The following is a 17,149-nucleotide window of genomic DNA, read 5'->3' as shown; positions in this document are numbered from 1 at the left end:
AAAATTTTCAAAACAGGAAAAGAAAAAAAAGTTCATCACATAAAAGTAGAATATCTCAACCAGGCTATCATTAGATTTCTCAACAGAAACTTTTCAGATCAGGAGACAGCAGGATTATAACTCAAACTGCTCAAAGGAAAGAAAAAAAAAAAACCACTAATACTTTATGTATCAGTTTTCCTTCAAAATGATTTCCCAGAGAAACAAAAGCTAAGGAAATTTATTAACAGAATAGCTGCCTTATAAGAAATGCTCAAATAAATTCTTTGAGCTCAAGTAAAAGAAACAAAAATAATATGAAAATAAAGTCAGCAGTGAAGGTAAATATATAGTCAAATACGTAATATTGTAATACTGTAATGGTGGTGTGTAAGTCACTTTGAACTCTAGCTTACAGGTTAAAAGACCAAAGTGTTAAAAATAAATATGATATCACTTAAATGTGGAATCTAAAATATGACACAAATGAACCTATTTACAAAAGAGAAAGAGACTCACAGACACAGAGAATAGACTTGTGGTTGCCAGTGGGGAGGTGGGAAGGGAAAGGGAGTAGGACGGACTGAGAGTTTGGGGTTAGTAGATACAAGCTATTACATTTAGAATGAATAAACAATAAGGTCCTACTGTAGCACAGAGAACTACATCCAACGTCCTGAGATAGATGATGCTGGAAATTAATATATAAAAGAATGCATATGTATGTATGACTAAGTCACTTTGCTAGTACAGCAGAAATTGGCATGACATTGAAAATCAACCATACTTTATATTTTAAAAAGAAAAAAACATTTTCCAAAAAAGATTTAAAATAAATATATCTAAAATATTTTGTTAAAAGACACAATAGAAAAAGATGTAAATTATAACAGTAGCAAGATAAAATGTGGGGGGGGGCAAATAAATGTGTAGAATATTTTATGTGATTGATGTTAAGTTCTATCAACCTAAAAGAAGACTTTCATAACTATAATATATATCATGAAAGCCTCATGGGTATCACAAAGCAAAAGCCTATAACAAATACACAAATGATAAAAAGAATCAAAGCATACAATTCTCCAACAACAATCACCTTACAATAAAGAAAAAAAGGAAGGAAGGGAAGAAGGAATATAGTAACTACAAGACAATCAGAAAGCAATCACCAAAATGCTGATAGTGAGCCCTCACCTTCAACAATTACTCTAAACATAAATTTTAAAATTTCACAAATGAAAAGACATGGAGTGGTTGAATGGGGAGAAAAATAATACCCAAGTGTATGCTATGTACAAGAGACTTACTTAAGCTTTTAAGGACACTCAAGGGTTAACTGGAAAGAGTAGAAAAAATATTTCATGCAAAAGGAAGCAAAAAGAGAGCAGAGATGCCTACACTTAGACAAAAACAAAAACCAACAAACAAAAAACCCCTCAAAAGCTATTAAAAAAAAGAAGGTTGGGAGTTCCCACTGTGGCTTAGTGGTTAACGAATCCAACTAGGAACCATGAGGTTTCGGGTTTGATCCCTGGCCTCACAAGGTGGGTTAAGGATCCAGTGTTGCTGTGAGCTGTAGTGTAGGTCGCAGATGAGGCTTGGATCCCGAGTTGCTGTGGCTCTGGTATATGCTAGTGGCTACAGCTCTGACTAGACCCTAGAGCCTGGGAACCTCCATATGCCACATGTGAGGCCCTAAAAAGGCAAAAAAAAAGAAAGAAAGAAGGTCATTATATAATATAAAGGTGTCAATTCATAAGGGGATACAATAATTTTAAATGTAACACAGCTAATATGGGAGCACTTAATTATATTCGATAAAAATTAATAGACCTAAAGGCAGAAATAAACAGAAGTGCAATACTAGGTGCAGATCATCCAGACACAAAGTCAACACAAAAATAGGGAATTTGATGACACTTTAGACCAAATAAAATTAACATACATACATAGAACATTCTATAAAACAGCATCAGAATATACATTCTTCTCAAGAATACAGTGCATGGTCCAGGACAGAAGGCATGTTAGGCCACAAAACAAGTCTTAACAAATTTAAGAAGCTTAAAATTATATCATGTAGCTTTTCTTACTTCATTGCTATGAAGCTAGAAATTAATAATTGGAGGAAATCTAAAAAATTCCAAAATATGTAGAAATTAAATAACATTTTGAAAAAAAAAATGAAAAAATAAAAAAAAAAAAAAAAAAAAAAAAAAAAAAAAAAAATAACATACTTCTGAAAAATAAATGAATGTAAGAAAAAATGACATGGGATAGCAAAAATGTTGAGAAAAATGAAAATGGAAATGTAACAAAACTTATGGAATGGAGCAAAAACAATTTTAAGGGGGTAGTTTATAGCAATAAATGCCTCTGATGAGAAACAATACTCAAATAAACAACTTTATTACTCAAAGAACTATAAAGAACAAACTAATCCAAAGTTAGCAGGAAGAAGGAAATAATTAGAGACTATGAAGACATTATAAAAGACCAAAAAAGTTAAAGAGCTAGTTTTAGGAAAGATAAACAAAACTGCCAAATATTTATTTAGACTAGCCAAGAGAAAAAGATAGATGACTCAAAAGTTATAAACAAAAGAAAAGGCATAACTTATACCAAGAAATATGAGGACCATAGGAAAATAATATAAATAATTTTATCCAAAAGCCTAGATAACTTAGAAGAAATAAATTCCTAGAAACATACAGCTTACAAAGACTGAATCACGACGTACTGAAAAATCTGAACAGATTAATAATGAGATAGAATATTAAATTGGTAATCAAAAGTCTCCCAACAAATAAAATTCCAGGACCAGAAGGCTTTACTTGTGAATTCTATCAAGCATTAAAAAAGAATTAATACCAAGCCTTCCAAATTCTTCCAAAAACTGAAAAGGAAAGAACTCTTGAAAACTCATTTGTTTTTGCATTTCAATATTACTTGCATTCTGAAGCCACACAAGGATACTACAAAAAAAAGTTAATTATAGGCCAATGGCCATGATAAATATAAAAATTCTCAAGAAAATACTAGCAAATTGAAATCAAGAGCATATTAAAAGGATTATACACCACAGTCTTGGGGGATTTATCCTTGGGATGTGAGGATGGTTAAAGATATGAAATCAATAAATGTAATATACCACATTAACAAAGGACAAAAATCACGAACATTTCAACTGCAAAGAAAGCAGCTGACAAATTGAAATACTCATTATGATAAAAAAATTTCAATAAAATGGGTGGAGAAGAAACATACTTCAACATAATAAATGCCCTGACAACCCCACAGCTGTCATCATACTCCATACTCAATGATGAAATATTTAAAGCTATCCCTCTAAGATTCAGAACACAACAGGGATGCCCACCCTTACCACTCTTATTCAATATAGTATTGGAAGAGCCAGAGCAATTAAGCAAGAAAAAGAAGTAAAAGACATTCATATTGGAAAGGAGGAAGTAAAACTGGCATAATTTTCAGATTTCATGTTTTGATACACAGAAAACCCTAAAGACTCCACCAAAAATATTCGACATAATAAACAAAACAAATACAGTAAAGTTACAAAGTACAAAATCAATATACAAAAATCTGATGCATTTCTATACACTAAGCAGAAAGAGAAACTAAGAGAACTTACTCCATGTACAACCGCAACAAAAAGAATAAAATACCTAGGAATAAAAAGTGAAGGACTAACACATTGAAAAATATAAGACATTGATGAAAGAAATGGCAGGGACACAAAGATGGAAAATAAACCTCATGCTCATGGATTGGAAGAGTAAACTGTTAAATGTTCATAGTACCTAAAGCAATCTACATATTTGCCCTACCAAAACCTCAATGACATTTTTCACAGAAATAAAAACAGAAATCCTAAAATTTACATGGAACTCCAAAATATCTCAATTATCCAAAATAATTCTGAGAAAAGAGAAAGCTTGAGGTATCACATTCCCTGATTCCAAACTATATTATAAAGGTATACTAATCAAGCAGCATGATATGGGCAGGACCACCTTCCCCCCACAAAAAAAGAAAAATGAAACCAAATAGAGGCCAGAAATAAACCCACAAATATACGGAAATTAACTTACAACAAAGGAACAGAAAACATGGAATGAAAATAGAAATGAATAGCTCACAGCAATGCCTGATCCTCAACCTACTGAGCAAGGCCAAGGATCAAAACATCATCATGGTTACTAGTTGAGTTCATTACTGCTGAGCCACAATGAGAACTCCCCTTTTAAACAAGTTTTTAGTTGAGACAGACTAATATGTTAACTTCATAAATTAATTTTTACATGTTTATACATTTATAATATTTTTATATTTTATATATTATCATGGCTGTTTAAGAAGTTATTGTACATTTGGTAATGTTCTCACTTCATTTACTTTAGTTATAACATGGGAACACACAACCATTAACATTTTAATCTTATAAAACAAAATCTTTTTACCTTGGAATTCTCTTATTTCTTGGTAAGTTTGTGTTTCAACCTTGCTTCGTAAATTCTCTAAAATACGAGCCTTAATTACAAAAGTTAAAAAAAGTAATTACAAATTATACATCTTAGAACTCTAATTAACTTCTCTTATATCTACAATGTCATTACAGGAACATTTTACTCTTCATTATTTCCTGAATGTATCAAATTAAAAAATGAGAACAATTAATGGATCTGAGAGGCATTTGGGAACATTTAATAGCATGGAAAGACCCCCAAGCAACATTGTGATTCTGCCTCATAAATAATTCCAAATAAATCATATTAATAATTTTTAAATTACGATTCTAGTTCAGACTTATATTTTCACCTGATTAAATCTCTAGACAAACTCAAGTGGCTTTACAAAATTATTTTTATAAAGCCACTTTATAAGTTCTATGATAAAAAACTGTGAATATATATTAAATACATGTACCTACTTTATTATTTCTCTTTTTCCCAGAATTTTTACATTAAGATATTTCTTAATTAAATACAAAGGCAATTCTGATAATTTTCTAGGGCTCATTTAAGGCATATAAATTATTTCCAAATATCTATGCTTTCAAAAATACCTTAATATGAATACGTAAAAATCTTTTATAGACAAACTTGAAATTAAAATTTTCCTGTCTCAATTAGAAATTGTCTCTCTTTTAATTTATTATTAAAACTACAATCTAAGCCATAATTTTTTTGTTGGTACAGATTAGAATTTTTACATTAAAATATTATTTTGACTCCGCAAAATCACTTTAAAATTCCAAATATAAAACAGGTTGTATCAAAAGGCAAACTTTTTTATTTCACTTATATAAGAAATTAAAATTTTTAAATTAATGTTTATTCAAAATATTGAAGATTTTAATAATTGAAAATAAATAGCTTTCAGAGTTCCCATCATGGCACAGCGGAAACAAATCCAACTAGGAACCATGAGGTTGTGGATTTGATCCCTGGCCTCGTTCAGTGGGTTAAGGATCTGGTGTTGCCATGAGCTGTGGTGTAGGCCATAGATGTGGCTCGGATCTGGCGTTGCTGGGGCTCTGGTGTAGGCCAGTGGCCACAGCTCCAATTAGATCCCTAGCCTGGGAACCTCTATATGCCATGGGTACGGCCCTAAAAAGACAAAAGACAAAAAAAAAAAAAAAAAAAAAAAGAAGAAAGAAAAGAAAAGAAATGGCTTTCAAGTTATTGCACTGCATCTTACCTTTGAGATGTCTGTACCCAGAGGCTTTCTTTTAGTAACGGGGGGTAAGATGGATGGTGCTGTCACTGTTTCATTCCCTTGAAGTAATGTTTCAACAGACTGTGAATCTTGAATTTCTTTGCTCAATAATATTGCAGCAATTGATTTATCATTGGTCTTTGATGAAAGTATATAGGATATATCTTCATCAGTTAAAGCTTCATTTGAACTCTTTAAAAAAGGTGATTCATCTTGAGACTTGAGGATCTGTGAAAGATCTGAAATAGCAGGGCTAGCTCTTCCCTTTTCTGAGCTTTAGAATTACAAAACATCTGATATTAGATCATAGGAACAATATTTTTTATTTGTAACTAAAGAATGACTTTCATGATTTATAAGAACTTTTAATAAGTAATTATAATTATTCACAAGTTAATAGTGATATAAGTGTGCAACTGATGCTAGGTAACAAGCTAAAGATATATCTTCTGGGTTTTACAACAGATAACACAATGGCTTAATTTAGCCAAGGTAGTGGAGTAAGAACACCCTTAGCTCACCTCCCCTAACAAGCACACCAAAATTACAACTATTTACGAGCAACTATTGATGAGAAACACTGAATGATTTAGCAGAAAACATTTTTCTACTAAAGATAAAAAGAAAGAACAACAAGATAGGTCGGATGGGTGGTGTCATGGTACAGTCAAGATCCATATCCCCAAACAGGCAACCCACAAAGGGAGGATAATCACAACTACAGAGATTATTCCCAAGAAGTTAGAGGTCTAAGTCTCACACTGGGTGCCCAGACCAGGCCTCCTACACCAAGAAGACAAGCCCCTAGAATATCAGCTTTGAAGATCAGCAGGGATTACTTTCACAAGAAAAGTGGGAGCAAATGGAAAAGTGTCATGAGACGAACTTGAAGAGAAAGGGTTTATTCTTTTCAGCTCAGAACAAGAGTAAGGGAGTTCAAATTTTAAATACAACTAAAGCTAATAGAAAGTTAAAGCAGAGGGTGACATAATCCTATTTAAATTTAGACGATTACTCTATTCAACATCCATTTACAATTAAAAAAGAACTCTCCAGGAGTTCCCGTGGTGGCGCAGTGGTTAACAAATCCGACTAGGAACCATGAGGTTGCGGGTTCGGTCCCTGCCCTTGCTCAGTGGGTTAACGATCCGTAGTTGCCGTGAGCTGTGGTGTAGGTCGCAGACGCGGCTCGGATCCCGCGTTGCTGTGGCTCTGGCGTAGGCCGGCGGCTACAGCTCCGATTCAACCCCTAGCCTGGGAACCTCCATATGCCCCAGAAGCGGCCCAAAGAAATAGCAAAAAGACAAAAAACAAAAAACAAAAAAAACTCTCCAGAAAATGAGGGAACAAACCTCAATATAATAAAGACCATATATGACAAACTCACAGATAACATCATTCGCACTTGTAAAAAGCTGAAAGCATCTCCTTTAAGATCAGGGACAAGACAAAGATGCCCACTCTTGCCACTTTTACTCAACATAGCCTTAGAAGTCCTAGCCACGGCAATTATAGAAGAAAAAGAAATGAAGTGAATCCAAACTGGAATGGAAGAAGCAAAACTGTCACTGCAAATAACATGAAACTACATATAGAAAATTCTAAACATGCCATCAGAAATGTACTAGAGCTCATTAATGAATCTGGTTAAGTTGCAGAATACAAAACTAATAGAGAGAAATATGTTGCATTTCTATATTCTAACAATGAGCTATCTGAAAGAGAAATTAAGGAAAAAATCCCATTCACCATCACAACAAAAAGGAATAAAATACCCAGGAATAAACTTACCTAAAGAGACCTTTACTCAGAAAACTATTGGACACTGATGAAAAATTAAAGAAGCCACAAACAAATGCAATATCATATTATGTTCTTTCATTGGAAGAATTAATAATGTTAAAATGACCATATTACCCAGGGCAATCTAAAGATTCAGTGCAATCCCTAACAAATTTTCAGTACATTCTTTATAGAACTAGAACAAATAATTTTAAAATGTGTATGGAAATATAAAAGACCCTGAATAGCCAATACAATCTTGAGAAAGAACGGAACTGGAGGAATCACGCTTCCTGACTTCCAATTATACTACAAATCTACAGTAATAAGAACAGCATGGGGAGGTCCCTTTAGTTCAGTGGGTTAGGGACCTGGCATTGTCACTGCTATGGCTCAGGTCACTGCTGTGACACAGGTTCGATCCCTGGCCTGGGAACTTCCACATGCTGTGGGCATGGTCAAAAAGAAACACAAACAAAAAAACCCCTAAAACCCAGTATGGTACTGGCACAAAAACAGACATATAGATCAACAGAATAGGACAGAGAGCCAAGAAATAAACTTACACACTTAGGGTCAATTTATCTAGGATAAAAGAGGCAAGAATAATAATGGAGAAAAGACAGTCTCTTCAATAAGTAGTGCTGGTAAAACTGGACAGCTACATGTGAAAGAATGAAATGAGAACAATCTAATACCATTTATAAAAATAAACTCAAAATGGATTAAAGACCTAAATGTAAGATGGGATACCATAAAGCTCCTAGAGGAAAGCATAGGCAGAACATTCTTTGACATAAATCATAGCAATATTCTTTTGGCTCTGTCTCCAAATAAATGCAAAAATAAACAAATGGGACCTAATTAAACTTAAAAGCTTTTCCACAGTAAAGGAAGCCATCAACAAAACAAAAAGGTAGCCTACTGAATGGGAGAAAATATTTGCAAATTATGTGACTGATAAGTGGTTAATATTCAACATATATAAACAACTCATGAAACTCAACATAAAAAGAAACCCAATTAAAAAGTGGGCAGAAGACCAGAAGGGACATTTTTCCAAAGAGGAGGGATGCTCGACATCACTAAGCATCAAGAAAATGTAAATCAAAACCACAATGAGATATCACCTCACACCTGTTAGAATAGCTGTCATCAAAAAACAAAGCAAAACAAAACACACACACACACAAACAACAAATGATGGAGAGAATGTGGAGAAGGAAACTTCACACGCTGTTGGTGTAATTGTAAACTGGTACAGTCACTGTTGAAAACAGTATGGAAGTTTCTCAAAAAGCTAAAAAGAGAACAACCACATAACCCAGCAATTTCACTCTTGGGTATATATCCAAAAAACCCAAAAACATTAATTTGAAAAGATACATGCACTCCAATGTTCACAGCAGCATTATTTACAATTTCCAAGATATGGAAACAAGCTAATTGTTCATCAACAGATGAATGGATAAAGAAGATGTGGCATGTGTGTGAGTGTGTGATAGGGATCCCATTCACCATCACTTTCTTGATGTGATGGTGAATGGGATTGTTTCCTTAATTTCTCTTTCAGATAGTACACACACACACAATACATACATACATACACACAGTGGAAGACTACTCAGACATAAAAAAGAATGAAAATTTTCCATTTGCAGCAACATGATGGTAAGTAAAATAAGTCATACAGAGAAAGACAAATACTGCATGATATCACTTATATGTGAACCTAAAAAAATACAACAAAGTAGTCAATATCGCAAAATTAAGCAGACTCATGGATATAGAGAACACCCTAGTGGTTACTAGTGAGAAGAGGAAAAGGGGCAAGGGAAACATACTGTTAGATGATTAAGAGGTACAAACTATTAGGTATACAATAAGCTATAAAGATATATTGTATAACATGGGCAATACAGGCAATATTTCATAATAACTGTAAATAGAATATAACTTTTAAAAATTATGAATCACTATTACACACCTGTGAAATATAATATTACACATCAACTATAGTCCAATTAAAAAATTAAAACAGCAAAAAAAATACATAGATATAAATTTTAAGTCAACCATACTTCAATAAAAGAGATACAACAGGATTAGGTAACATTTAAATTATATAACACAATAATTATTCAAGATCATTAGAGGCCACCAAACAAGAAATATTTACTCAGTCAAAGTAGAAGACAAGATAGTTTTGAGGTTGCATTTTAGTCATATTTATTGCAGTTATTTCTCCACAGTTTCATTTTAGAATAAAAAATAAAAATCTATCAGTTTTGACATTAAAAGATCACTGCATTCCACAAGAGTCAATTTCCAAGCTCTTAGTTAGTTTTCTTCAAGGTAAGAGGTATTTATTCCCTACCAGCTGCATAGGATCAGCAGTTTCCAGAGTGAGGGTAACCATATGTCATGGTTTGCCTGAACAGTCTCAATTTATGCTTATTGTCCTGGCATTCCAGTTTAGATGATGATTAACATGGTCAAGCTATCTATGCGCTACAGGATCCAAGAAAGCTTTCCCAGCTCTACTGAATGCAACAGGGTTTCATGGTTCTTCATTTTAAACAGCTATCCTCCAGTTAATAGAATTCAGCAACACTAAACCAGCCTTACAACAAATACTAAAGGAACTTCTCTAGGCAGAAAAGAAAAGACAGCCACAGGAAACAAAAATTCCACAAATGACAAGGCTCACCAGTAAAGGTAAATATACAGTAAAGATATGAAATCATCCATGCACAATTACACCACCAAAATCAGAAATCATCAGAAGAGGTGGGTACAAATGCAGGACACTGGAGATGAACTTGCAATTAAGAGAACAACAACTTAAAACAATCTCATATACATATAGACTCATATCAAAACTTCAGAATGACTGCAAACCAAAAATCTACAATTGATACACAGACAAGTAAGAAAAATCAACTCAAATACAACACTAAAGATAGTCATCAAACCAGAAGAGGAGAGAACAAGAAAAGAAGGGAAGAAAAAAGTTCAACAAAAACAAATCCAAAGCAATTAATAAAATGGCAATAAGAACATACATATCAATAATTACCTTAAATGTTAATGGACTCAACGCCCCCAACCCAAAGACACAGACTGGCTGAATGGATACAAAAACAAGACCCATATATACGCTGTCTTCAAGAGACCCACTTCACTTCTAGGGACACATACAAATTGCAAATGAGAGGATGGAAGAACATATTTCATGCAAACAGGGATCAAAAGAAAGCTGGAGTAGCCATACTCATAACAGACAAAATACACTTTAAAATGAAGAATATTTTAAGGGACAAAGAAGGACATTACATAATGACCAAAGGATCAATCCAAGAAGAAGATATACCAATTTTAAATATCTACACATCCAACATAGGTTCAGCACAATATGTAAGGCACCTGCTAACAACCTTAAAAGGACAAATCGACAGTAACACAGTCACAGTGGGGGACTTTAACACCCCACTCACAGCAATAGACAGATCATCCAGACAGAAAATCAGTAAGGAAACATGGGCCCTGAATGAAGCATTAAACCAGATGGACTTAATAGATACTTATAGGACATTCCATCCAAAGGAACAGAGTACACATTTTTCTCAAGTGCACATGAAACATTCTCTAAGATTGATCACATCCTGGGCTACAAATGCAACCTCAGTAACTTTAAGAAAATTGAAATCATATCAAGCATCTTTTCTGATCACAACACCATACGACTGGAAATCAACAACAAGAAAAAAACGGCAAAAAACACAAACACTTAGAGACCAACAACATGCTACTAAACAACCAATGCATCACTGAAGAAATCAAGAGGAAATTAAAAAATATCTAGAAGCAAATAACAATGAAGATATCACACTCCAAAACCTATGGGATGCAGCAAAAGCCGTTCTAAGAGGAAAGTTTATAGCAATACAAGCTCGCCTCAGGAAACAAGAAAAAGCTCAAAGAAACAACCTAACTTTACATCTAAAGCAGCTCGAGAGAGAACAGATAAGACCTAAAGTCAGTAGAAGGAAAGAAATCCTAAAGATCAGAGCAGAAATCAATGAGAGAGAAACAAAGAAAACCATAGAAAAGATCAACGAAGTGAAAATCTGGTTCTCTGAAAAGATCAACAAAATTGATAGACCCTTAGCCAGACTTATCAAGAAAAAAAGAGAGAAGACTCAAATCAATAAAATTAGAAATGAAAAAGAAGTAACAACAGATGTCACAGAAATACAAAGGATCATAAGAGACTACTATGTGCAACTCTACGCCAATCAAACGGAAAACCTAGAAGAAATGGACAAATTCTTAGAAAAGACAATATTCCTAGACTAAACCAAGATGAAATAGAAAAGACGAATGGACCCATCACAAGAACTCAGATTGAAACTGTGATTAAAAAACTTCCAACAAACAGAAGTCCAGGACCAGATGGCTTCACAGGCGAATTCTATCAAACACTTAGAGAAGAGCTAACACCTCTCCTTCTGAAACTATTTCAAAAAATTAAGGAGGAAGGGATACTCCCAAACTCATTCTATGAGGCCACCATCACCCTAATACCAAAACCAGACAAAGATTCCACAAAAAAGAAAACTATAGGCCAATTTCACTGATGAACATAGACGCAAAAATCCTCAACAAAATACTAGCAAACCAAATCCAACAATATATTAAAAGGATTGGACATCATGATCAAGTGGGATTTATCCCAGGGATGCAAGGGTGCTTCAATATCCACAAATCCATCAGTGTGATACACCACATTAACACACTGAAGAATAAAAACCATAGGATCCTCTTGATAGACACGGAAAAAGCCTTTGACAAAATCCAACACCCATTTCTGATAAAAACCCTTCAGAAAGTGGGCACAGAGGGAACCTACCTCAACATGATAAAGGCCATATATGACAAACCCACAGCGAACATCATTCTCAATGGTGAAAAGCTGAAAGAATTCCCACTGAGATCAGGAACAAGACAAGGATGTCCACTCTTGCCACTACTCTTCAACATAGTTTTGGAAGTCCTAGCCACAGCAATCAGAGAAGTAAAAGAAATAAAAGGGATCCGAATTGGAAAGGAAGAAGTAAAACTATCCGTATTTGCAGATGACATGACACTATACCTCGAGAATCCTAAAGACTCTACCAGAAAACTGTTAGAGCTCATCCATGAATTTGACAAAGTCACAGGATACAAAATTAATACACACAAATTGACAGCATTTCTACACACTAACAATGAAAGAGCAGAAAGAGAAATTAGGGAAGCAATCCCATTTACCATCGCATCCAAAAGAATAAAATACCTGGGAGTAAACTTACCTATAGAGCCAAAAGACCTGTGCTCTGAAAACTCTAAGACACGGATGAAAGAAATCAAAGATGACACAAATAGATGGAAAGATATACTATGCTCGTGGATTGGAAGAGTTAATATTACCAAAATGACTATACTACCCAAGGCAATCTACAGATTCAATGCAATCCCTATCAAATTACCAAGGAACACTTTTCACAGAACTCCAACAAATATTTTAAAGTTTGTTTGGTAGCACAAAAGACCCAGAATAGCCAAAGACATCTTGAAAAAGAAAAATGGAGCTGGAGGAATCAGGCCCCCTAACTTCAGACTATACTACAAAGCAACAATCATCAAAACTGTATGGTACTGGCACAAAGGCAGACATATAGATCAGTGGAACAGGATAGAAAGCCCAGAATTAAGCCCACTACCTGCAGCCAACTAATCTATGACAAAGGAGGCAAGAATATACAGTGCAGAAAAGACAGCCTGTTCAATAAGTGGTGCTGGGAAAAATGGACAGCCACATGGAAAAGAATGAAATTAGAACACTCCCTAACACCGTACACAAAAATAAACTCCAAATGGATTAAAGACCTAGATATAAGACCAGACACGACAAAACTCCTAGAGGAAAACATAGGCCAAACCGTCTCTGACATAAACGACAGCAACATCTTCTCACATCCACCTCTTAAAGTAATGACAGTAAAAACAAAAATAAACAAATGAGACCTAATTAAAAGTTTCTGCACAGCAAAGGAAACCCTAAACAAAATGAAAAGAAAACCCACAGAATGGAAGATAATCTTTACAAGTGAATCAACTCACAAGGGATTCACCTCCAAAATTTATAAACACCTGCTCCATACCAAGAAAACAAACAACCCCATCAATAAATGGGCAGAAGATCTAAACAGATAATTCTCCAAAGAAGACATACAGATGGCCGAGAAACACATGAAAAGATGTTCAGAGTCATTCATTATTAAGGAAATGCAAATCAAAACTACTATGAGGTACCACCTTTCACCAGCCAGAATGGCCATCATCCAAAAGTCTACAAAACAACAAGTGCTGGAGAGGGTGTGGAGAAAAGGGAACACTAGTACACTGTTGGTGGGATGTAAATTGGTGCAACCACTGTGGAAAGCAGTATGGAGATGCCTCAGAAAACTAAAAATAGAACTACCATTTGATCCAGCAGTCCTACTCCTGGGCATCTATCCAGAGAAAACCATGACTCGCAAAGATACATGTACTCCAATGTTCATTGCAGCACTATTTGCAATAGCCAAGACATGAAAACAACCTAAATGTCCATCGACAGAGGAATGGATCAAGAAGATGTGGTACATATACACAATGGAATATGAATCAGCCATTAAAAAGAATGAAATACTGGCATTTTTAGCAACATGGATGGACCTAGAAACTATCATGCTAAGAGAATTCAGCCATACAATGAGACACCAACATCCAATGCTTTCACTGACACGTGGAATCTGAAAAAAGGACAGACGGAACTTCTTTGCAGAACAGGTACTGACTCTCAGACATTGAAAAACTTATGGTCTCTGGAGGAGACACTTTGGGGGGTGGGGGGATGTGCTTGGGTTATGTGATGGAAATCCTGTGAAATTGGATTGTTATGATCATTATACAACTACAGATGTGACAAATTCATTTGAGTAATTTAAAATAGATAGATAGATAGATAGATAGATAGATAGATAGATAGATAGATAGATAGATAAATAGAGTTTTCAAACACTTAAAAAAAAAGTAACCTAAAATGAAGCAAAAAAATACTGTGCTCTGTGCTTAACAGTCTGGATATTTATTATATTTAGCAATATTCGACATAAAGCTATTAAGGGCAACTCTATAAAACCTAGCATAGCAAGCTAAAACAACATATTTCATGTCACATCATTCATTATTCTTAGTCTAAACTCCAAAAAAAAAAAACCTAAGAATAACAGTCTTTCCCTGACTCACTGAGTAGATTCTAAACACTCTTGTCTTTGATTCCACTGTCCAGTCCACGTGTAATATTTTTTCCTCTTATTCCCATGTTAAAATGCAACCCAACTGTCTTTCTTAATGTTATTCTCAGTACAGCCAGAAACAACTTTTCCTCTTGTTTTATGAAGCATCTTATTAACTTTTTACAGAACGCACTTTCTGTGTTATCCTCTACTTATTTTTACATGTCTTGTCTGCCTCACTAGATGCTAATTCATGGAGGGCAATGACCACATAGTTGTTATCTTTATATTCCCCATATTATCTAGCACAGAGTCCTACAGAACATGGAGAGTTAGTCCATATTTCCCTATTTGAACTGTACCGAATCGAAATAACCTTCCCCCTGAAGTTAGGAAACTTATCAATTACCATTTCTAGAAAAAAAAAAGCCATTTAAGTGGATTTATTTGATATATATTCTCTCTTCTTCTGCTTTTAAAGTCCTATATTCCCTATCATCCTCAGTCTGCTCTTCCCCATCAACTATTCTTCCACTTTTCCACTTTCCATTATCATTCTTAACTATGACTTATTAGCCAAGTTGAAAGGAGGCTGGCAAGAGCAGTAACTCAGAGTAACCCTATCACAACTCTTCATCACGATTTTTCCAATAAGTAACAGAAAGTAACTGAGACTGCTTTATTATGTCTTCATAGAGACTAGAGATTTTCTTTTAAATATTTTTCTTCAAACCGTGTTTCTACTTTCTGAGATTCATCAAATATATAAAGATTCTATCAAATTCATCAGCAGCAATGAAATGTGCAGTATAAAAACAACTTATATAAAACGTTATCACTTCATGTTCTTCAGGGTGATAAATTATTGGCTTTCCAGCATTTTCAAAGCCTATACTTCACTATGTTTCCACAGAAAAACTATGGTAGTATGCCACACTCTACCATAATCTTAATAGGAATATAAATAAGAGTATCAAGGTTTGTTTCTATTTATACACAGTTCATAAGCTGGTTAAGTTCCTATTACAGTTGAAGATAATTATTAATACATTTTCTTATACATTCTCAAATACTCATAATACTGACCATATATATTTATGATGTAAAGGGATAGATGATCAAGAAACTGTCCATGTTTGCAAAGCATCAAGTAAATAAACAAATGTCTAATTTTCTCTTGAAATATTAAAAACACATATTTTAAAATATAAATAATCACTATAGATATTAAAAATAGATTTTTGGAAACTTCTGGCCTTTAGTCACTACATTTATTACTCAATTCTTGCTAATTCATCTGGGTCTGCAATTTGGAAGTACTTAAAATAGTAATGAAGCAGAGAAATGCATGCTTCTAGGTAATTCTTTTTTTCTGTGGCAATCAAAGCCAAAATTTTACATATTAAGCTGTGTATAATAAAAAAAATAGCCTCATGTACATTGAATTTGAATCTTCAATGATTCAAGTCAATGACTGAAAAGAAACACTGACAGTTTATTATCACTGGATAGCAACCTCCGATATAATTTACTGCTACATTAATATATCTGGCTCAGGCTTTCTATTTCTTGACTGGCTTGTGAACAGATCTGCGAATTAATCAAATGTTAATCAGACTCACTCACTAGTAATAACTAAAAAATTGTATTTGATGAATCAGCCAACTCAATTATTTATGTGCATGCAAATGCAAACAGATAAAGCGATTGAGCAAAAATGAAAGGTAAAAAATTCTTAAGTCAGTTGATTTAGGTACTGAGATCATGCCTCTGAATGATGATAACTGACTTAAAAATAAGAGCTGGTTCCTCACAATCTAGAAATTTAATTGCTGTTGCTAAGAAGGGAAAAAAGTGGGTTTGTATACTAGACTTGGTCTTCAAAATTTTCAATTTAAAAGTTTTGATTTTTTTTTTTTTTATTTTCTAGGGCTGCTTCCCGTGGCATATAGAGGTTCTCAGGCTAGGGGTCAAATCAGAGTTGTAGCCGCTGGCCTACGCCACAGCCACAGCAATGCAGGATCCAAGCCGCATCTTTGACCTACACAGCAGCTCATGGCAATACCGGATCCTTAACCCACTGAGCAAGACCAAGGATCAAACCCGCAATCTCATGGTTCCTAATCAGATTCGCTAACCACTGTGCCACGATGGGAACCCCTAAAAGTTTTGATTTTGACAGCATCCAAAATCATCAATCTTTGACAACATTTAAAGATTTAAATATTTTCTATTTAAAATTAGTTTCAAAGATAAGAGTGTGATATTGTAAGCAAAGAGACAAAGGAATTTTATGACACTGAATTTAAAATAGCTCTTTTTAC

The 17,149-nt window shown here is 34.2% G+C and overlaps 1 protein-coding gene across 1 annotated transcript in view; it reads right to left on the bottom strand.

The window, feature by feature from the left end:
- The window catches only part of CCDC7 (coiled-coil domain containing 7), a 341,366-nt gene that overhangs the window by 180,992 nt on the left and 143,225 nt on the right, over positions 1–17,149 (bottom strand). The window contains 2 exon segments of the mRNA XM_021064965.1: positions 4,461–4,530; positions 5,701–5,946. Of these exon segments, the coding sequence (XP_020920624.1) occupies positions 4,461–4,530; positions 5,701–5,946 (316 nt within the window).

Source organism: Sus scrofa, chromosome 10, assembly GCF_000003025.6.
Source record: "Sus scrofa isolate TJ Tabasco breed Duroc chromosome 10, Sscrofa11.1, whole genome shotgun sequence".
Taxonomy (NCBI): Eukaryota; Metazoa; Chordata; class Mammalia; order Artiodactyla; family Suidae; genus Sus; species Sus scrofa.
The sequence above is the reverse complement of the archived record's forward strand: the minus strand, read 5'-3'. Positions and strand labels throughout refer to the sequence as shown.